This window comes from Thamnophis elegans, chromosome 8, assembly GCF_009769535.1.
Source record: "Thamnophis elegans isolate rThaEle1 chromosome 8, rThaEle1.pri, whole genome shotgun sequence".
Taxonomy (NCBI): domain Eukaryota; kingdom Metazoa; phylum Chordata; class Lepidosauria; order Squamata; family Colubridae; genus Thamnophis; species Thamnophis elegans.
In genome coordinates, this window is record NC_045548.1 from 28,474,554 (window position 1) to 28,497,360 (window position 22,807).

A 22,807-nucleotide genomic window follows, 5' to 3' on the forward strand; every position below is an offset into this window, starting at 1 on the left:
GTCAGAGTTAGAAAATAGTGTGGTGGGTTGCACCTAGGAAGTTTAGTTATGGCAACAAGTTTCTTTCTTTCTGTTTTTATTGGGAGGTGGGTTGTTTCATTTTTGTATAATATTGGTTTTATATCATTGTTGTGAGATACCCAAAATTATGGTTCTAAGACGAGTGGCAATCAGATTTTTAAATTAAATAAGTAAATAAGTAAATTTTCCCCTGAAAAAAAAAGACAAGCTATCATTTTGTATTATTATTTTCTTAATATCTTTGCTGGCAGTCAGCAGGAAACATATTCAGGAAGCATTTGCCAGGCATACATAAAAGGCATTAATAGACTCGGATTTTTACATGAATTAATTATTAAATTAAAATTATGTGAAATAAAATAATAATAATAATTATTATTATTATTATACAATTGTATCACAGCGGCCAGTTGTTTCGCCGGATTTGGCATTGGTTACTAGTCGGGCCCCACCCAGGGGCCTAGGACGTCGTAATGTATTTTCGTAATATGCGTGCAGATCCAAGCAGTGCGGCTTTTTGCATTTGACTGATGGTGATTTTGTCAGTTTTTAACTGTTTTAAATGTAATTCCAGTGCTTTTGGAATAGCACCCAGTGTGCCAATTACCACTGGAATTATCACTGTTGGTTTGTGCCATAGTCGTTGAATTTCGATTTTTAAGTCCTGGTATCTTGCGATTTTTTCATGTTCCTTCTCGGCGACCCTGCTATCACCTGGTATTGCGATGTCTATGATTGTGACCTTATTTTTCTCAACCAGTGTGATGTCTGGTGTATTATGCGCCAGTATTTTGTCGGTTTGTATACGGAAATCCCACAAGATCTTGACCATCTGATTTTCGGTGACTTTTTCAGGCTGATGTTCCCACCAGTTTGTTGCTGTTTTAATATTATAATATTTTAATATTATAATTTTTGCACAAATTCCAATGGATCATTTGTGCTACTGAATTGTGCCGCAATTTATAATCAGTCTGCGTGATTTTTTTACAGCAGCTGAGTATGTGATCAACAGTTTCATCAGCTTCTTTGCAAAGTCTGCATTTGGCATCATCAGAGGATTTTTCGATTTTGGCCTTAATGGCATTTGTGCGGATAGCTTGTTCTTGCGCAGCCAGGATTAGTGACTCTGTTTCTTTCTTTAATGCTCCTTCTTTTGTTGCCTTTTTGCTCTACTGGCAAGATGTTGTTTGTTTCCAAATAATCCATCATGTTATCTGCAATAATGCCTGTGAGTAATTTGAAGGTTGTTGGCAAGCATGTTATTGGTCTGTAGTTTTCAGGTGTTGTTCCTTTAGTTGCATCTTTCTGAATCAAGTATGTTTTTCCAGTTGTCAAGCATTCATCAATTTGGCCCTTTTGTAAAATTTCATTCAGTTGCCTGGCCAATATTGCATGTAAACTGGTCAGATATTTGAGCCAGAAACCATGTAATTGGTCCTTTCCAGGTGATGTCCAATTCTTTACCTTTTTTACTCGATTTTTGACCATCTCAGTTGTTATTTCTAATACTTGCATTTGTTTGTTGCCAATGCTTTTCTCAAAATCATGTATCCACTTTGCTTCCTTACTGGCCGCTGTGATACAATTGTATAATAATAATAATAATAATAATAATAACAACAACAACAACTCCGCCATTGCCGGTCCCAAGCCCGGATGAGAAGGGAGGAAGGTTGGGATCAGGTTGGCATCTGGTCCCGTAAAAAACCCCCCGCCAACCCATACAATATGGTGAAAAAAACAAATAAGAATTCCATACCGCATTGGTCGTCGCGCGGGTTAACAAGGGCCGTGGCGGATGTTGGGGTCCCTGGACATCCGTCGACAAGTGGGCTACAAGTGGACCAGCCAACAAAACGACAAAAATATAGTGCAGATGAAAACCGTGCCATAATGGCCTGTTACTACAACTCAGAGCCAGAAAAAAGAGGCTATTTAAAGCGAATGTATGAATTATGGAAACAACAATATCCAGATTCAAATGTTAGTGAACAACGACTAGCAGATCAAAGGCGATTTATTATACGGAATAAAGTGTTTAGTGAAGTTGAACATGAGGAAATTCAGGCAAATTGCAAAACCCAAAAAACAATATCACAAGCGGAAATAACTGATATTCAAGACACAACTAAAGACATTATAGTAGAACTCCCAGAAGAAGCTCTTGGGGAGGAAATAACACCACCACCACTAGAACCAGTTATCACTGAACCAACTGATGAACTAACTCAAAAACAAAAAGAATTGAAGGATAAGATCATGGAGCATTTTCTGCTTAATGAGGAAAGGCAACGTTTACCATTACTAAAAACTGTGCCTAAGAAAATTTTGGCCCCTATCATGAAAATGGTTAATGCAGTGTTTTCAACAATTGAACCGGGATCCATCTTGGAAACAAACCAGTTAATGTACAGCGCAGCTGTAATAGTCACTAATGAACTAGGCATTAAAATTAAAGTACCTAGTCATACAACAGAAAAAGCATCAAAGCCAAAGTGGAAAATCCGTTTAGAACAAAAAATAAAAAAATTAAGGGCAGATGCTAGTAACTTAAAGAACATGCATGAGCAACGGCTTAAAAACAACAAAATCATAGATCGGCTAATCAGGAGATATAGATTGGATACAAGAAACATCAATGAAGCTGTAGAGATTGTAAAACAGCAGATAACAGCAACAGCTAGAAAAATTGAAAGATATGAGGCACGAATCATCCAATATAAACAAAATCAGCAATTTCGATCAGACCAACGGCGTTTTTATCAAAGTCTTAATGTAAATGGTGACACCAAAAGTGAAAAACCAGAAAAACAGGCCACAGTTGAATTCTGGAAAGAATTGTGGGAAAATGCAAAGGACTACAACAAGGAAGCAAAGTGGATACATGACTTTGAGAAAAGCATTGGCAACAAACAAATGCAAGTATTAGAAATAACAACTGAGATGGTCAAAAATCGAGTTAAAAAGGTAAAGAATTGGACATCACCTGGAAGTGACCAATTACATGGTTTCTGGCTCAAATATCTGACCAGTTTACATGCAATATTGGCCAGGCAACTGAATGAAATTTTACAAAAGGGCCAAATTGATGAATGGTTGACAACTGGAAAAACATACTTGATTCAGAAAGATCCAACTAAAGGAACAACACCAGAAAACTATAGACCAATAACATGCTTGCCAACAACCTTCAAATTACTCACAGGCATTATTGCAGATAACATGATGGATTATTTGGAAACAAACAACATCTTGCCAGTAGAGCAAAAAGGCAACAAAAGAAGGAGCAGGGGCACAAAAGATCAGCTTCTAATTGATAAAATGATATTAGAAAATTGTAAGAACAGAAAAACGAACTTGAATATGGTCTGGATTGATTACAAAAAGGCATTTGACTCACTGCCACATAGTTGGATCATAAAATGCTTAGAAACAACTGGCATTAGCAAAAATATTACATCCTTTACTGAAAAGGCAATGAAACAATGGAGAACTGAGTTGGCAGTAGGGAATGAGAGCTACGGAATGGTTAATATCAAGCGAGGAATTTTCCAGGGTGATTCACTTTCACCTCTTCTCTTCATCATCGCAATGATCCCACTATCAGTAATCTTAAAAAAAATGAAATTAGGCTACCAAACAGCCAAAAAAGCTGAAAAAATTTCACATTTACTATATATGGATGATTTGAAACTCTATGGAAAGTCAGAAATAGAAATCCAATCATTGACAAATACAGTCCGAGTATTCAGCACCAATATTTCAATGCAGTTTGGCATGGAAAAATGCGCCACTGTATCCATAAAAAGGGGCAAAATCACTGCATCTGAGGGAATTGAAATGCCCAATGGCCAACTAATTAAATGCAAAGAAAATGAAGCCTACAAATACTTAGGCATTCTGCAGTTGGATAACATCAAGCATGGAGAAGTAAAAACTATTGTCAGACGAGAGTACACCAACAGAGTTAGGAAAATTTTGAAATCTAAATTGAATGGTGGAAATACAATCAAGGCCATAAATAACTGGGCAATACCAGTTATAAGATACACAGCTGGCATAGTTAACTGGACACAAACTGATTTGGACCTTTTGGACCGAAAAACCAGGAAACTAATGACAATGCACTACAGTTTACATCCACGTGGTGATACTGATAGACTATATCTGCCCCGAAAATCAGGTGGCAGAGGATTATTACAAGTGAAGCAAACAGTTGAAGAAGAAAAACATGCACTGGCTGATTATTTAAAAGAAAGTCAAGAACATCTATTAATCGAAGTAAAGAACAAAAATCTACTGAAGGCCCAACAGACAAAACAAGAATACAGAAAAGATGTGATAAAATCAAGAATGGAGAGTTGGCAGAACAAAGCACTGCATGGTCAATTTCTGGAAAAAATAAAAGATAAAGTGGACAGGGAACAAACTTGGTTATGGTTAAAAACAGGTACATTAAAGAAAGAAACAGAGTCACTAATCCTGGCTGCGCAAGAACAAGCTATCCGCACAAATGCCATTAAGGCCAAAATCGAAAAATCCTCTGATGATGCCAAATGCAGACTTTGCAAAGAAGCTGACGAAACTGTTGATCACATTCTCAGCTGCTGTAAAAAAATCGCGCAGACTGATTATAAATTGCGGCACAATTCAGTAGCACAAATGATCCATTGGAATTTGTGCAAAAATTATAATATTAAAACAGCAACAAACTGGTGGGAACATCAGCCTGAAAAAGTCACAGAAAATCAGATGGTCAAGATCTTGTGGGATTTCCGTATACAAACCGACAAAATACTGGCGCATAATACACCAGACATCACACTGGTTGAGAAAAATAAGGTCACAATCATAGACATCGCAATACCAGGTGATAGCAGGGTCGCCGAGAAGGAACATGAAAAAATCGCAAGATACCAGGACTTAAAAATCGAAATTCAACGACTATGGCACAAACCAACAGTGGTAATTCCAGTGGTAATTGGCACACTGGGTGCTATTCCAAAAGCACTGGAATTACATTTAAAACAGTTAAAAATTGACAAAATCACCATCAGTCAAATGCAAAAAGCCGCACTGCTTGGATCTGCACGCATATTACGAAAATATGTTACGAAGTCCTAGGCCCCTGGGTGGGGCCCGACTAGTAACCAATGCCAAATCCGGTGAAACAACTGGCCGCTGTGATACAATTGTACAATAATAATAATAATAATACCACCAGTGATACCTATTGCCATCAGGGCACTAGGTACAATGTCCAAGAATTTTATAAGATACATCAGCAAATTGCAACTTCCTGCAATAACACCAGCCGAACTGCAAAAAACTGTGCAACTCAGAACATCGTATATTTTAAGAAGGTACTTAGTTGATGCATAGGATGCTGGCAGCAACCCGTATCAATCATTAGGACCAGTCATTGGTATTTGTGATGCATTTTTGAATGTTCAGTTGACTGTTAATTTAATTAATAAAGAATAATAATCATAATCATAATAATGTCTAGTATTTCCTACAAAGATCAGAATATCTTTGTAGAGATAATAGGATTCCTTACATGAATAATGATATAGCTCTGTGGACAAGGATTATCCTTCTTTAAAGAAAGAAGCAGCTTGTGGAAATAGCCATATGTAAGATTATTTCTTCCGTCCCAAAAAGAAAACTGATGTACTTTAAAAGTGTCTCAGGTCAGATACCTAAATTACGCCTATGAGCAAATGTAACACTAAACTGTATTCTCAGGACTTCAACAGTCACAATGGGAAACTGGAAATGTTTGCTTTTGTTTCATCTACCTGGAGTTTGTTATTGTAAAGATAAGGAACTATAGATGTTATGAAGCATTATTTAAGGAATAGCTGCATTATAACTTGTTTGAATAAGTTCAATATAGTTAATATTATGTATCGTACTCAGTTATATATTAAACCACAATTTAATATATATTGATGACAATATATATTGATGACAATGAAAGCAAACACTTTTAGTCATATTTTGTGGAAGAGGAAAGAATCCACAAAAGCACAATGTTTGTGTGATTCATTGGTCCTCCACCAGTGATACACACAGCACAGATATAACTCAGAAGTTGTCTAGATGGCACACAGAGGAAATCATTGGAACTTTATTTACCGTATTTTTCAGAGTATAAGACACACCTTTTCCCTCAAAAAAAGAGGCTAATAATCTAGGTGCGTCTTATATACTGAATACACCATTTTTGGCCTCCTGAAACCCTGTCCCCTTTGCAAAAATGGTCTTGCATAGTCTTTAGGAGGCTTCCAGAGTGCTCCTGGGGGCTGGGGAGCACAAAAATGGTCCATTTTTGCCCCCCAGCCCCCAGGAACACTCTATAATCCTCTTAAAGGCTATGCATGCCCTTTTTTGGAAAAAAACCAGGCCCGTTTTCATGAAAAACAGGCCATTTTTGCTCATTTTTGCCCACCCAGCCCCCAGAAGCACTCTACAAACCTCCTAAAGGCTATGCATGGCCCTTTTATTGACAAAAAGGGTACATTTTTGTGAAAAACGGGCCCTTTTAGGGAGGTCTGCAGAGTGCAAAAACTTTTTTTAAAAAATTTCCCTCTTCAAAATCTTGGTGCATCTTATACTCCAAAAAATATGGTATTTCTTCAAAATTTTATCCTAAATGGGAGCTGTAAGAAACGAATTGATATTATAAATGAAAAAGAGGTTTTTGTCAAGGTGAGATCCAGGGTATTTTACAGATTAATTGATGGGGCATAAGATATGAAAGGCTTAAAAACACAGGTAAACCTTGAGTTACAACAGTTTGTATAGTGACCCTTCAAAGCTACAATGGCACTGAAAAAAAGTGATTTAGGACCATTTTTGACACTTACGATCATTAAAGCATCCCTATAGTTAAGTAATCAAAATTCAGAAACTTGGCAACTGATTCATATTTATGATGGTTGCATATCCCAGGATCATGTGATAAGCTTTTGTGTCATTCTAACGTAGCAAAATCAGGGGAAAACTAGATTTGCTTAACAACTGTGACACTAATTTAAAAACCACAGTTATTTGCTTAACAACTGTGGCAAGAAAGGTCGTAAAATGGGGCAAAATTCTCTTAACAAATGTCCCATTTAATAATGAAAATTGTTATGAGCTTTAGATAGGACCCCAAAGTAATTTTAATAAATTCAAACAATGGGTACTTGCTGCCAGAAATAAAAAGAAAACCGGGGCTGAAAACCGTATCCCGGTGGTGAGAAAGTGAAATAGAGACTCTTCTCATCAGTTTATTTTCTAGTAAAGGCATGTTTTGTCATTGGCTACTTTCTTCCATTGCAAAAGTATTGTGAATAGGCAATACTCCTATGGCAGCGATGTTGTCGAGACTGCTTACACATTCGGAGTAATATTTATATTTATATTACTTAATATTTCTACCCCCACAAGACCTGGATAGATGCTTATCTCTAATCCGGGTGCTGATTTATATGTCTTGAAGCGACACTACTTGACTTCTACCCGTGGCATAGAAAAATAAATCCAATATTGAATTCATATTTATTTGCATATGTAACTTATGAATAAATAAAAACAAATATACCATACAAATTATGACATCTGCTCTTAGGAGGATGAGGAAACCTCACGTATACAGCCATTACATTTAAATTGTTGTAAATGTCTGTTAACACTGTCATATATCCAAAGGATTTGTTTAAATATGTTTTATTTTGTACATACCCAAAATTGCTACTAATTCCAAAATACTACATTGTAACCATGTAAGTATTGCTTTTTATAATAGAATTTTATTTTAACTATGCCTGAAGTAAGTGTAGATTTTGAAACTGAACTATTATTAAAGTGTTGTGATACCATTACTATAACTGAATTAAAGAAAACACTGATGGTTTTTGTGTCTTTCTGTAGGAAGCTTACTAGATTTCCTTAAGGAAGGAGAAGGAAAATATTTAAGCTTCCACAACTGGTTGATATGGCTGCACAGGTACTTATTAAAATATATTGATTACTAAAACATTCCAATATTACAGCCATTGACTAATATAGAAAGGCTAAAAGTGGTTGCCATGCTGTCAAAGGTCAGATTATAACCATAAATCTTCAGGTGGTCCATCTCTATAGGGTTGTGCCTGCATCTTATGACATTTGGAACATTCTCTGGTTCAGTGTTTTTTGTTGAGAAGATTCTGTAAAGCAGAAATTTTTAAAGTTTTTGCCATTACACCTTCCCCTTCAGTACAGGGGTCTCCAACCTTGGCAACTTTAAGACTTCTGGGCTTCAACTTCCAGAATTCCTTGAAGTACACAAGTCTTAAAGTTGCCAAGGTTGGAAACCCCTGCCTTAGTATAACTTTAATATACACAACTCCCCTAAAAATCTAAACATCAAAATGAATACAAATGACAATGAAAACAATACAATGAAACTTTGGGAAAGGTAGATTTTTTTTGTAACAGTGTAACTATAAGGTACTTCACATGTTCCCTGGACATTGTCTGCACCTCCCAAGGGAATTACACCTTGGAAAAGACTCAACTAAAGTGTCTGCCCATACTGAACTCCTCAGACTGCCAGTATGGTCAAAGAAAGAAAGTATCCCTGCAGTGGGTAACATGGTGAATCAACATGACAGATAACATGTAAGCAACCTTTTGTTATCAGTTGTGGCTTTGTATGGATTATAAGTGTTGGGCCTTTTTAGAAATACTTATAAATAGTGGTAGTAGTAGATAATCATTCCAAGATTGTAGATTTCCAATGAGTGTCTTTACTGCAAAGCTAATAAAACCACATGAATCCAGTACTCAGTTCCACTGACTACTATGTGCCAATGCAAACCCTATTTATAGTGAAATCAATGTTTTGTGTCTTGTGCTCACATGTGCACAGTGCAATGGCTCCCAAATTCTCTCTTTTGCGCAAGTAACATAGTTTTCTACTTATTACTCATTATGGGAATACTAGTCGATAACCCGGAGTTGCCCAGGTATTTATTTATTAGAGGAAAATGTCTGGACCAAACATAATTCTTGATTTTCCCCCTTACCAGAGGGAGCCCCCTTTTGTAGTATTGTGAAGCCATTACCATGGCAACTCCACTGCGGTGTACAGTAGAAGCGATTGTATGGCACTACAGTATAAGCCATTTGAAGGCACAACAGGCTGTATCATAACAGAACACACCCCGAGGGGTGTTAGGGGTGTGTTACCCCCACAGTATTGTCTCCAGAGAATAAGTCAGCTGTGTACCAAGTTTGGTTGAAATTGCTCGGGATGTTCCAGAGTTATGCTTGAACATACACACACACACAGCCATTTGTGTGTGTGTGTGTGTGTATATAAAATAAAGAATATTAATCTCATTTCATGCTATTTACTTGTACCTACTATGAACACAATGAATGGGAGAAGAGCTATCTTATCAATGATCACAATCAAAATGAGTGAAATAATAGCAGGTTCAAAACTGCTATAATCTAGGCTCCACAAATGCAGATGTTACAGAATAACGGAAGCCCTTAATATGTGATTCAGCCATTGCAGTAATTGCCCACAAACAACAGGTGGCACAGGCAGTTGTTGTAGTTTGTCAAATAAAAACATTTCAATAAAATAGTGGAAAACTGCTGTTAAGCAGCAAATGAAAGATGGTAGAGTCAAATCAAATTATTTCATGCTGTCAAGGTAAAAGACAAAAGTCCTTTTCATATTTAAATGGTTGTTTCAATGTGGCTGGTCAAATAAGGGAGGAAAGCTGAAAAAACAATGTTCTCATAAAGACTTTAGAAAATATGTTCAGAATGAAGGTAGAATCAAGACACAAAGTAGCTTTATACTTAGCTACATAATGTACAATGAGGCAATTCTTTAGAAGCAACTAGTTTGCTTGGAAAGAATATTGGCATATTTTGAAGATGTAAGAACTGTCCAGAATATTACTTTAAAGGGTAACCTATGGAATGAAGTGATAGTTAAAAGAGCTGAACAGTGGAGACAAGTTGAGACAGCAGCAAATAGTCTTTCCATTGTGGGTGAGCTTTGATGCCAGAAAATAGATGTGACAAATTGACGTGTAATTTGAGGATTAAAAAAGTATAAAATGTGAGAAATCCACCATGATGTCTTTGAAAGACTGATAATCACCAAATAATTTTAGTGAATATGAAGATTTTTCTTTTTTAAGAACAAGAAATTGGGAAACTAATTCCACAGAGCAAAACACAGACACTGTCTCTTTACAGCTTTTAGGTAATAATTCAGATAGCCCACTCTACCTTGTTAAAAAGGCATAGCAGATTGTTTCCAAAGAAAACTATCATTTGTACAAAGGTAATCATCTGTAACTGGCTAATTTTCCAAGCCATCAGTCATAGCATTTGGAATCTTGGATGATGCATATGGCTTCACCTGAGAATACTGTAGGGGATTCTTGTCAAGAAAATTATGTTGAAACTTGCTCTTGGCTAAATGCAATAGGTCTGTGCAGATGATCCTGTCCTAACAAAGCTTTGTGATTATCCTTGTGAGCAGAAGAATCACAGGATACACTTACAATAGAACGCCTGTCCAGTTTGGAAAAAAGAATGCATCTGAGAGAGAAACAGGATGCTTTTGAGAATTACTGCAATATAGTATACTGTATATCAATGGTTTTGAACATTCATAAAATGATCATTCCCAAATCATAAAAAATTCTGTCAAGAAACACGATTGCAATATCAAATCCTGTGCCACAGTCCAAATATATCTGAGCATATATGCTACAACAATTCATCTTTAAGGAGGTGAACTACTATTAAAAATGTGCTCTGAAATATCCCAGCTAGGATAGACTGCATTAGTGGAGTTCCTCTGGGCTAGGCTGGAGTGTAACAGTAAATCCTTTGTGTTTATAGACCCTCTGAGGTTATAAATATGAGGAAGGATCATAAAGTTATGTTTACCATCACTTTCATAACTGCAAATGTCTCTGAATGAGGCCATTGCTAAACAAAAACTACCTACCCTGTTCCCCAAAATAACACCTCCCTGGATAATAAGCCCAACTGGGCTTTTGAGCGCATGAGCTAAAATAAGCCTCCCCCGAAAATAAGCTCTCCCGAAAATATTGCAACACAGCAGCAGCCATGAGCTGACCATGCTCACCACCTCCTGCACCTCAAAAATATAAGACCTCCCCGAAAATAAGACCATTTCAGGGGTCAAAAGAAAATAAGACCCAGTCTTATTTTGGGGAAAACACGGTATATGTTCTTATTCTTTTCCTTTTAATTACAAACTGCCCAGAGTTGCTGAGGAATTGGGCTGTTTCTTTCTTTTTCTTTTAAGTTTTATTGGATTTGTATATATCAGTATCAAGACATGAACAGTATGGCCTCTGGGTATAATTCATTTTGATACAAATAGCAATAATAATAATAATAATAATAATAATAACAACAACAACATTAATCAAACTTAGATAATCCTAGTATTAATATATATGTTTGTTTTAGGGTGGTTATTCAATATTTCAATACATATTAATACCATCTTTTAACTTCTAATATTTCCATATAGTTATTACTTATATTCTATTATATAAAAATATATCTACTAATATTCCCCCTATTTCTTATTTCTACCTCTATTCTAGCTCCTAGTCAGGTCACTATTACTAATTCTAGTGTTAATACACATGTTTTTATAAGACATAGTCCTTCATTATTTGGTTATTCAAAGTCTCAGTACGCCATTCCAGTTCTAATCATCCTATTATTTAAACATACTTAATAATACCATCTTACAACCTCCATTTTTTCTATCTAACTATTGCTTTATATAAAGGTGTGTATTCTTATTCGACCTTTAATCAGGCCATCATTATATTAGAAAAAAAGTTCCTTTCTATCCATCATCTCTTGCCCATTTAATACTTCATTCTTATTCATTTTTTTAGCTTGCCTCCCATACTCCTCTCTTGGATCTTTATCTCTATCAGCATCTGTGTCTTCACCATTCAGTCTGAATATTTCTCCCATCTCTATCCTCCTAAGCTGCCAGGTCTCCAGAGTGTCCACCCACGCCCCTATTTCCCTTTCAAAGTATTTTCCAGGTTATCCAATTCCATTTTTAAATCTCTTAAAGTACTTTTCCCTTGATTTGTTTCATCAGTCATTATTATCCTTATCGCTTCTGCTTCTCATCTTTTTTCTTTATATGCTGGTTTGTCCAGCAAAGTGATTGGACTGTTTCAAAATCAAATAAGTAAATACAATATCAACCTTGACTAGTCAATAATAAGAAAGAAACGTAGCCAGATGCATAATATTCCACTTGATTGAATGCAAATAAACTCCAACTAGATTGAATCCGGGCTCCCCCATATTTACTACAGTATCTGCATCAGACAAAGGCTAGATTTTCCCTCAAAGACACAAAGATTTAGGTTAGGTTGAATTATGTTGAAATTTAAAAAGAATCCGCCAAGTAGAATGGACCTCTGTATGCAATTCGGGCAGAGGGCTCAACTTCTCTCTAAATAACTACTATAAGTAGTCCTCACTCAATGACTATTCGTTTCAGATTGAAGTAGCATCTGGAAGAATATGTTTCAATTCCCCAAACTGTAAAGAAGAAATGCAAATAAATAAGTTTCTTATTCTGAAATAGAAGTCAATGATGCAACACATACAAACACTTTAAAAGAGAATAAAGCTGAGCATATGGATAACATCTACATAAATTCCCAAGAAAGTCCCCCGTTATCCAGTAAGATACTATGAGGGCTGATATGAAAAATGTCCCCAAAGTAGAGCAGCAGAAGATGGGGTAATTTATGGTGGAATTCTTCAACTTTCATTTCTATTTTCTCAAGTTTGACACCACTTTCTTATTTTCACCAGATCAAATGGCCTGACATGATGTCAAAAATACATGGCTGATATAGGAGAAACTGCCCTTAGATCTTAGGGAGTCAAGCCAGAGCAGGTATTAAAAATCAGAGAGTAACTGTAAACTTTGCCCCATGAACAAACTTTGTAGAAGGTAGATATTTACTCTCTGCAATTTGATTTATTTACAATACTTATTCTAGGGGAAATTGATCAAATTAGATGTACCTGAAGGATAAAACAGAGATGGTAAGTAGGCAAGTAACTCCTTGAAGTGAAACAAGAGCTGAGAATTAATTACCAGTAGTAGGATTTTATCCCTTAACCTTTGGTTTGCTGAAAGAAGGCCAAGGGATGATAGATTAAGAAGTCAAGTGTTGATGAAGAAAAATACAAAGCAAAAAAGACAAAAGTAGAAAGGACAAAAGAAAAAAACCAAAAGGAAAAAATGTGAAAAATAATGTAGGGAAAGTCTAAAACAGAATTTTTTTTAAAAAATTTTTTTATTTTTGTTACATAGACAACACATACCCACAACAATAAAAAGAAAACAAAAACAAAACAAAACAGAAAGAAAAACACACACACACACCAAAAACCCCCATCATCACATACAGCATGTCATTTGGTTACAAGTGTTTTAACATTTATCATTCTTATACATTTATTATTTCATTTAATAGGTTATAATATACAGTTAGGGTTGCTTTGTTTACCATCCCTTCCTCCTGTTATAACACCACCTTATTTTCCCTTTCTTTTCTCCCTCCCTCCCTTCTCTACTTTCTTCCTTCCTCCTCTCCTTTCCCTTCCTTCTTCCATGTACCTTCTCCTACTCCTGCTCTTCCTCTCCCCTTCCTCTTCCTACCCTCTCTCCTCCTCTTTCTCTCCTTTCATCCTCCTCTCCTTACCTCTTTCTTTTCACCCTCTCTCCCTTCTCTACTTTCTTCCTTCCTCCTCTCTTCCCCTTCCTTCTTCCCTTACCCCTCCTTTGCTCCTACTCTTCCTCTTTCCCTTCCTACCCTCCTCCCTTCCTTTTCTCTCCCTTCCATCTCCTTTCCCTTTCCTTTCTCCCTCCCTCCTTCTCTACTTTCCTCCTTCCTCCTCTCTGTCCCCGTCCTTCTTCCCGTACCTTTCTCCGACTCCTGCGCTTCCTCTTCCCCTTTCTACCCTCTCTACTCCTCTTTCTCTCCTTCCATCCTCCTCTCCTTACCTCTTTCTTCTTCCCCCGTCTTCCTTTCATTCTCTCCTCCTCTCTCCCTTTCTTTTTCTATTGTTGTTGGGTGTGTCTATTTAAATCTCAGTTTATGTTTCCTTGGGATGGTACTTTCCGCCAACTCAGATATAATTTAGTATCATTTCTTATTCCCTACCTTTGCTAATCTATCCTAACTATATTTTCCCCCCACAGACCACCTTTGTATCTCTCTATTGTATATATACTTATATATTTGATACACACAACAATAAAAAAACACAAAAACCACAACAAACATATGTTATAAAAAGTATTCAGCTGGTTACAAAAAGCTTTTGTGCATCTCTTCCATTAATTCATATTATTCGAATGTCTTAACTCAAATATTTACTATATTAACATCATCATACCTCCACTTTTAGTTGACTACAGTTATTTAAACATACTTCATCCTTAAATATACCAAGATTCAATCCATAACCACATACTGCATTTCATTTACTTATTTATAAAATCCTCCATTAACATTAACTCCTCATATCCTGTTTTAGCTAAACATCCATAATATTTAATACCAAAAATTTCTAATCCTCCATATATATAATTTATTATCATTCTCCTTTCTTTATTAATTATATCCTATATCATAGCATTTCCCCCATTAGTTAAGATTTAACTGTATATAGTTTTATTTTATTTTTTATAATAATTATTGTTGTTATTAATAATCTTTATATATAGTCCAAAGATATTTCTAACCTTCCCTTCTCATATCCAATTATTACTTATCATATCAACTCAACATTGTATACATTACTATCATTATCAATTTTTATTTAACTATACCTATTACAAATGGATTTAACTAAGTTTAGCTAATTTTGAATTATACTCTTCCATCTATCAACCTGTATCTCTCCAATAACAGAACAATCTTATATCTGCTGCCATTTGTGGTCCAATTCTCCAAACATCTTTATGAACAAGTCCATACGAAGAAATCTTTGCACCTTCTTGTCTGTAGTGCCTTCATATAACGTTGCCCCCTCTTTTTATTTCCTTTATCACTTGTCTTTAATTCTCAGCAGTGGTATCAAATGTTTTGCAAATAGTATTTCATAAACTATAATTCTTTGATGTTTCCTTCTCCTCCTGCGCCCTGTCTTTTGAAGTAAATTTTTTCTCCATTTAATCCTCTTCAAACATTCCATTCTTCCTCCCTCAGAAGTAAACCAATTGACACGAATATCAACAAGTTCAGATTCTTTATCTCCGTCATTCTTATTTTGTATTTGAAAAATCCTCAGTTTTTTCCTCATACTTTGTTGCCAAAAACACCAAATAATCCAATTTTCTCTGAATTCTGTCTTCTGTATCAGACAGCGTCTGTAGGGCTGAAAAAATCACTTGAAAAGACGCTTGAATAGACACGTTTATACGCAGTTAGTATTCTTTCTTAAGAGCTCTGAGGATTTGCAAGTAAAGCAGACTGAAAGCTGTACAATCTTATCAGATCTTAAGCCAAAAAAACCAAGCAATAAAAGTGTCAAGATGTAAACAGCCAAATTATAGTGAATTGGTTTACAGCCCGCTTTCAGAAATCAGAAGAGATTTGGAGTAATCTATCCATTATCCATGTGAATACATTTAAAAGTAAGATAACCCCATCCAAAACCATTAAAAAGAGCAAAATCGACGCTAGATTCTTCTTTCTTTATTTAAATTAGTTTGAATTTTTAGGCAGTCCATTTTTCTCTAAACAATAAAATGTTCTTACCAGCTGGAACACTTTCTCTTTCTTTAGGGCTGTTTGCAGTTCAATAGCCTTGTGGCTAATCCGGAGTCACTGGCAAAGAGGGTTTTCCTGGTCTCCAGAGACTTTGCGAATGTGTCTGGACCACTGGGTCTCCCCCTACCTTCATGGTCTCTTCGGGACAGCTTGGGTCCAAAAAGAACCGTCCAATGCTCCGGTATAGATGGACATTCAGGAGCAGCCTGAAAGTCCGTCTTCACACTGCTAAGCCCCGCTTCTCCTAAAACAGAAGTTTTGAGTGGTTACCACGGTGGCAGCCAGAAAGAGAATTTTGGGCAATTCAGTGAAAGCAGACACTTTAAGCATGAACCTCCACCAAAAAAGTTAGCTTGAGAATGTTCTAGAAAATTGCTTTATACAATTGCAACATGCATGTGTAATACACAGAGAACAAAAAGAATGTGTAGACTTTTCTAATTTAAGATTTTTAATTCTGTTGCAAAATAATATTGTTACATGTTATGAAATCTAAACATTGTAAATCTCCTACTGTGTTTGTAACATGTAACTTCAGAAACATTTTCATGATTTTGTATTAAGTATTTCATTGACTGAATACTGCTTTGTTAAGATACTTTTTTTATAAGATTGCTGATGGCATGGCATACATTGAAAGAATGAATTACATTCATAGAGATCTTCGAGCAGCTAATATACTTGTAGGGGATAATCTGGTGTGCAAAATTGCTGACTTTGGATTAGCAAGATTAATAGAAGACAATGAATACACTGCTAGACAAGGTATTTACATATTCTTTATGTACTATCCAGTATATTAAATATTGTTTTATTAATATGTATTATCTGAATTCTCGATTTGTACAATTCAGTTTATGTCTGAAATATTATATCTCCTGCTTTAGCAGGGGGCTAGACTAGAAGATCTTAAGGTACTTCCAACCCTGTGATTTTATGCTCTGTTCTAGTTTGACTAAGTGCTTTACTAATTTTAAAGCACTTTCTGAGTTAGCTGAATGTTCTTTATTTTTTCCATTTACTATAGTCACTAGCAATAGAAACTGGATATTCTCTAAAGTGGATTATTCAATACACTGCTATGTTTTCTAAAAAGTTTTCTGAATTTGTTAACGGATTTATTAACAATATAAATTGCCAAAATAAAGCCTTATCTCTTCAAAAGTAAAATTGTTGTTGAACAAGGCTTCATTTTATTATCAAACTTTGCAACATACCATGATTCATATTCAGGGTTATTGGCCAAGCAGTTTATAAGTTAAGTTTACTTTATTGTCATTGTACCTTATACAACAAAATTAAATGCCATTTTCAGTGTATATTATAACAATAAAAATAAAACACAAACACACATCCTTCACATTCTATACAATTGAATTGAAAACCCAATATTGCATTACTATTGCACTATAAAGGAGAAACAGTATAAAGAACAGTACAATCTGAACTTCAGATTCTAGGCAACTGAAATTTACAGTTGTTTATGTACATTCTGCAAGTGATTTACATAATAGAAAGAACAATTATGTGCTAGTTTTCCACATACACAGATTAACAATGGCAACTTTTTTTTACAGTAGTTACTAACCTGCATACTAAAATGCATATATTTCCTCCATTATCTGGGTAGAACAACCTCAGCCTTGAGAGGAGTACGATTAAATATTGTAATTTGACAGTATTACTCACTTTGTTGTCACCCACGCTCTACTCCCACATGTATTCTTAATTAGACTTTTCTCTTTCAGTATAACAAAGATACTTTTGCAGTTGTTTTCCAGCAGAAGAGTTCCAATTTCCAGATTAATTCTTACGTTTAATAGAATGGATGCTATTATAACAATATAAGAGTTATTAAATTATCCTTTCCTATATGAAAGATAGATGATAGATAGATAGATAGATAGATAGATAGATAGATAGATAGATAGATAGATAGATAGATAGATAGATGATATAAAGCATTACCAAAATAATTTTAAAAAATGTTATAAATTATAATATTAAAATGCATTATTTTCAATGTTTATGTATTATCTAGGGGCCAAATTCCCAATTAAATGGACAGCACCTGAGGCTGCACTATATGGTCGGTTTACAATTAAATCTGATGTCTGGTCATTTGGAATTTTGCTGACAGAGCTTGTAACAAAGGGGCGTGTGCCATACCCAGGTAAAAGGAGGGGGAAAATTTCTAATGTATTAGTTATATCCTTTCAAAATCTGTTACTTATGCTCAGGGTTATTGACAATCAGTTGTTCTGATGAACTAAACTGTTTTACCTCATACAATACTTAAGAAAACATTATAGTAAATGCAAACTAGTCATGTTACAGAAGCTGCAATTCAATGTTTTAAAAATATAGAGACACTATTTTAAAACATCAAATTCACTGTGTTTATAAATAACAGCCATTATGCCAGATCATTTTTACCATAGGTTTTTAAAGAAGTCAAAGCTAACCTTTGATGAGCAAAATAATTGTGGTGTTTATACAAGTATTTTCTTCCTTGTTTCTTTTATTCTTTATTTTCTTTTTTTTTTCTTTCTACTGTTCTCTTGCACTCTTTGGAGTGTCTCAGATGAGGCACAAAAATACACCGGGAATACAGTGGGAAACAACAATTGGACATACTACATTAAGCCATTATTGTGTTCAGTAATCCAAATATAAATTCTAGTTTCAAATCATAGTTTGACTTTCCCCAAACAAGCTATAGTTTGCAATAGTTCAGCAAACCACAATTTAAAAATTCTTTAATGTTATGCATGAATACAACCTATAAATACCCATTCCAAGTAAAGAGTGACAGATTTTTGAAACCTTCTTTCAACTTGATAAAATATAAACATTAAAGCTATTCTTTTAATTTTAGGAATGGTCAATCGGGAAGTTTTAGAGCAAGTGGAACGTGGATATAGAATGCCTTGTCCTCAGGGATGCCCAGAATCTCTCCATGAATTAATGAAACTTTGTTGGAAGAAAGATCCCGATGAAAGGCCAACGTTTGAATACATTCAGTCTTTCTTAGAAGATTATTTTACTGCTACGGAACCACAGTACCAGCCTGGAGACAATTTATAAATTGATGGCTTACATCCCATGCACAAACATGCCAAATGTAGAGTACTTTTTTTAAAAAAAATTCCTTGCTAATTGAAAGAACTCAAAAGAAGGCAAATTGCAATTTGCATGCTCTTGTTAGCTGGCAAACTGGAATTCTGAAATAGGTTGCACAAAACCACTTTTTAAAGTGTTATAATACCTAAATGTATCAATGATATATTTTTCTCCCATATTATACAGGGTCCAAAAGAAACACTGAAAAAAATGGGTGGTAAAATTAACGTTGCTATAACAAGTGGAGCTGCTGATTTCTTTTCTCTTTTTCCTAACATTTAGGTCATTATTAAAGGCAACATCAGCTATTTAAATAAACTTATGAATGGAAATGGTCAAATAATAACAATAACAAAATAGTTTATGGGACCAACAATACTATTATGTTAGAGTTAAGAGGGCTTTAATATAAAGTTTTCTTCTAGGGGCTCATTTCCTAGGGTAGCTCTCAGCAGATGCCAGCACCTGACCAACCTTCTCTGAGCTTAGAAATTAGACTGATTAGTTTCAGGAATACTGTGGCTGTAGACTAGATAGGAAAATGGAAAAAATATGGATGAAGAAAATGGTAAATTAACCCTGTATTGTTGCCAAGAATACTATGGATACGTATGTGAAGACACCAAGAGTCTACTTCAGCTCAAAAAAAATTTACTTTTAAAGCAAGTAATTTAATAAACTTGATTAAATACTAGACCTCAATAATGGAACTGAAAAGCATGTTGCACTGTGCTGAAACTTTATATTACTATACCATAACTGGAAAGTAGCATATTTTATTTCCTACATAGTTCAATTAAGAATGAAATTAACTTCCGAAACCATTAATTCATTTTGTAATTAAGTTACTAGAGTACAATGTTAAACCTGAAACTGCAAAATGCAATCAGAGGGATAAGGTTAAGATAACATCTTAACTTCAAGATGTAGTGTTTAAAGTTCCAATTCTAGTGAAACATGTTCCTTATTTAATTTTTTTTAGAAGGCACATCTGAAAAAGGAAATAAAGTGGCAAATGCTTATGAAGGTTATCCAATTAAAATGTTCAGGGATTCACTAGATTGCACAGCTTCTCTTTGTTACGTATCTCTGTCAAAGCATTTATGAAATACTGTTTAAGATCTGAAAGCGGTGGATCAGATCGAGATCTTAATGAAATGAACTTCTATGTTGGCAGACATAGCTCCCTCATGCTATTCTGGAACATCCTCCAACCCCCACAATATATTTTGATGGAGGTAAAAGATGGAGGGATTGGTGTGAATTGTTTCCCCATTTTTGCAGTTCACAGAGTTGTCAGAATTCTGGATTTAGCCAACATAGTAAGTGTTGGGATAATGATAGCTGGACAGTAGCCCGTCTTTCTAACAATAAACAGTAATTTACAGTCAACTAGACAATAAATGGTTGCATATTGGTTCATAAAACTCTTCACAAAAGCATCAGTTCAAAAAGCTGTTATTAGAGTGGACTGAATCCATCTCCTTGCATTTCGTGGGAGAAGGACTTTTCATAGACATTATGTATAGCTTTAAACTATAGGAACAGACCTTGCACCTAAGCCAAATTCAGCTAATGATATTAAAACTGACACATACGTCACTCCTCACGATAGGACTATCATAACCTCTATCATATCAAGCAATAAAATCCTCTTGGCATTTTAGAATTTTCCACTCAAAACAAATGTTGCACTTCAAAGCTTTCTGTGAAAATGATCCTTATTGCTATCAGAAAAACCCACCGACTTTGTTCTGGTGAAACTTAACGTATTTTTTAGAGTATAATACGCACCTTTTTCTCTCAAAAAAGAGGCTGAAAATCTGGGTGTGTCTTATACACTGAATACAGCATTTGCCTCCCGAAACCCTGCCCCCTTCACCAAAATGGCTGTGCATAGCCTCTATGAAGCTTTAAAGAGCTCCTGGAGGCTGGTGGGGGAAGAAATGAGCAAAAAAAGGCCCATTTTTTGCTCAACTTTACCCCCCAGTCCCCAGGAGCACTCTATAAGCTTCCTAAAGGCTATCCATGCCCCTCCTTTTTTTTTTTTTTTTACAAAAAACGAGCCTGTTTTGGGGGAAAATGGGCCATTTTATGCTTGTTTTTGGCCCCCACCACCCATCCAGGAGCACTCTGCAAGCCCCCTAAAGGCTATTCATGCCTTTTTTTTTGAAGGTCTGTTTTCACAAAAATGGCTGTTTTGGGGGCTGCAGAGTGCAAAACTTTTTTTTTGCCTCTTTAAAACCTTGGTGCATCTTATCCTCCGAAAAATATTGTATATAAACTTATAAAATTGTGCAATCAAGTGGCATTTTCTTTTCCCATTTATACATCCATAACTTTGAAATTTTAAAAGGGCTCTGTGTAGCAAATAATACAGGATTGTAATTTCTTTTATATTCTGAAATAGGTAGTGCAGTTGTGTTTATATAATAATGCATATGCCAGAAACCTAGTCTGGTGTTATTTGGATTTTAATTAAAATTGCAACAAATCATTGTAACAAATCTATAGTAAGGAAATTAAAAAACAGTAATTTAAGAAGTTTATTGAAAAAATATGTATTTTTAAGCGTTATACTTTCCATGTTTGTTTTTCCTTGTTTTATAGTGTATTACCTCAAGATTTTAATGTGAGCAAATAATTCAACACAACACTTTTCTATACATAGTAATACATGTAAAAGTGTGATTATTTTTATAAAACTTGATGTTGAATTTGTTTCACAAGATTGCTTTTAAAGTTCTAATTACAAAATTATTTTTTAAGAAAATAACCTGATAAATTCCAAGTTGCTTTGAAATGAAACAATCCTATATATACTTATCTGGGATTAAGTTTAATTAACTAAATGTAATTGACTCGTGACTTACAAGTTGACATGCATAGCACTGCTCCATTTCTTTTATATTTCTTGATCTTTAGAGAATAATCTGAAGTATATTGTTTTATTTTGCATTTGTTAATAGATTTCAACAGTATACATAATACATCATCTTGCAGGTGCCATGATTCACCTATTGCCCTAGAAATATTAGAAATTGTTTTAGTCCTTTCTCTGTATAGGTTTGCATATCAAAATAAGCCAAAGCAAGCATGCTTTATTATTGCATGGATACTGCAATACTATCAGTATAAGCTAAGCAAATCAAGAAATGTCCAATATTGATTTATTTAATCTTGCTAAGTGAATAACAAGCTCAGGATCACAAATCAAGAATTTGAAATCAGAAATTATTCCTGATTTGCATTTTTGCCTAATGAAAATATAAAGCAGTCAAAGATCCTGGCCTAGAAGCAATTAAATAAAGCATGATTAAGTTCTCTTGATTTGTTTAACTGGTATCTAATAGCAGAAGGAGTAAGCCAGAGTGTGTGCTTTCTTTCCCACAAAGTCTCTTTCCCCTGTATGAAACTGGAATGCTATTTCTTTAAAATGCACTGTCATCTTCCATTAAATATTGGAAAACACTAATCATTACATGTGCATAAGGCACTTTGTTATATTTGCTAATATTGTAAATGTGTGCATAAGGCACTTTGTTACTTTACAAACACAATTGATATGCATACATCTCATGGTCTTTGGGATTAAGTGTCTCTGTTTAGAAATGTTGGTGGATACTGTATGATGGGCTCTCACAAAAAAAACCTTAAGAAGATGAAGCATGTTTCCTCAATCTTGAAGACAAGTGAAGGGTAGACAAGGAGCTGCCTGTGACAATGTAATTCCAAGTACAGATCTTGGAATTTCCTCTTCCTCAGCTATGTGATCTGTGGTTAACTGT

The 22,807-nt window shown here is 35.0% G+C and overlaps 1 protein-coding gene across 1 annotated transcript in view; it reads left to right on the top strand.

Annotated features, from left to right (window-relative positions):
- Nucleotides 1–20,075, top strand: part of YES1 (YES proto-oncogene 1, Src family tyrosine kinase) — a 59,720-nt gene extending 39,645 nt beyond the window's left edge. The window contains 5 exon segments of the mRNA XM_032222674.1: nt 7,945–7,986; nt 7,989–8,020; nt 16,508–16,661; nt 17,938–18,069; nt 18,775–20,075. Of these exon segments, the coding sequence (XP_032078565.1) occupies nt 7,945–7,986; nt 7,989–8,020; nt 16,508–16,661; nt 17,938–18,069; nt 18,775–18,983 (569 nt within the window). The 3' untranslated portion in view covers nt 18,984–20,075.
- The last annotated feature ends 2,732 nt before the right edge of the window (nt 20,076–22,807 follow it).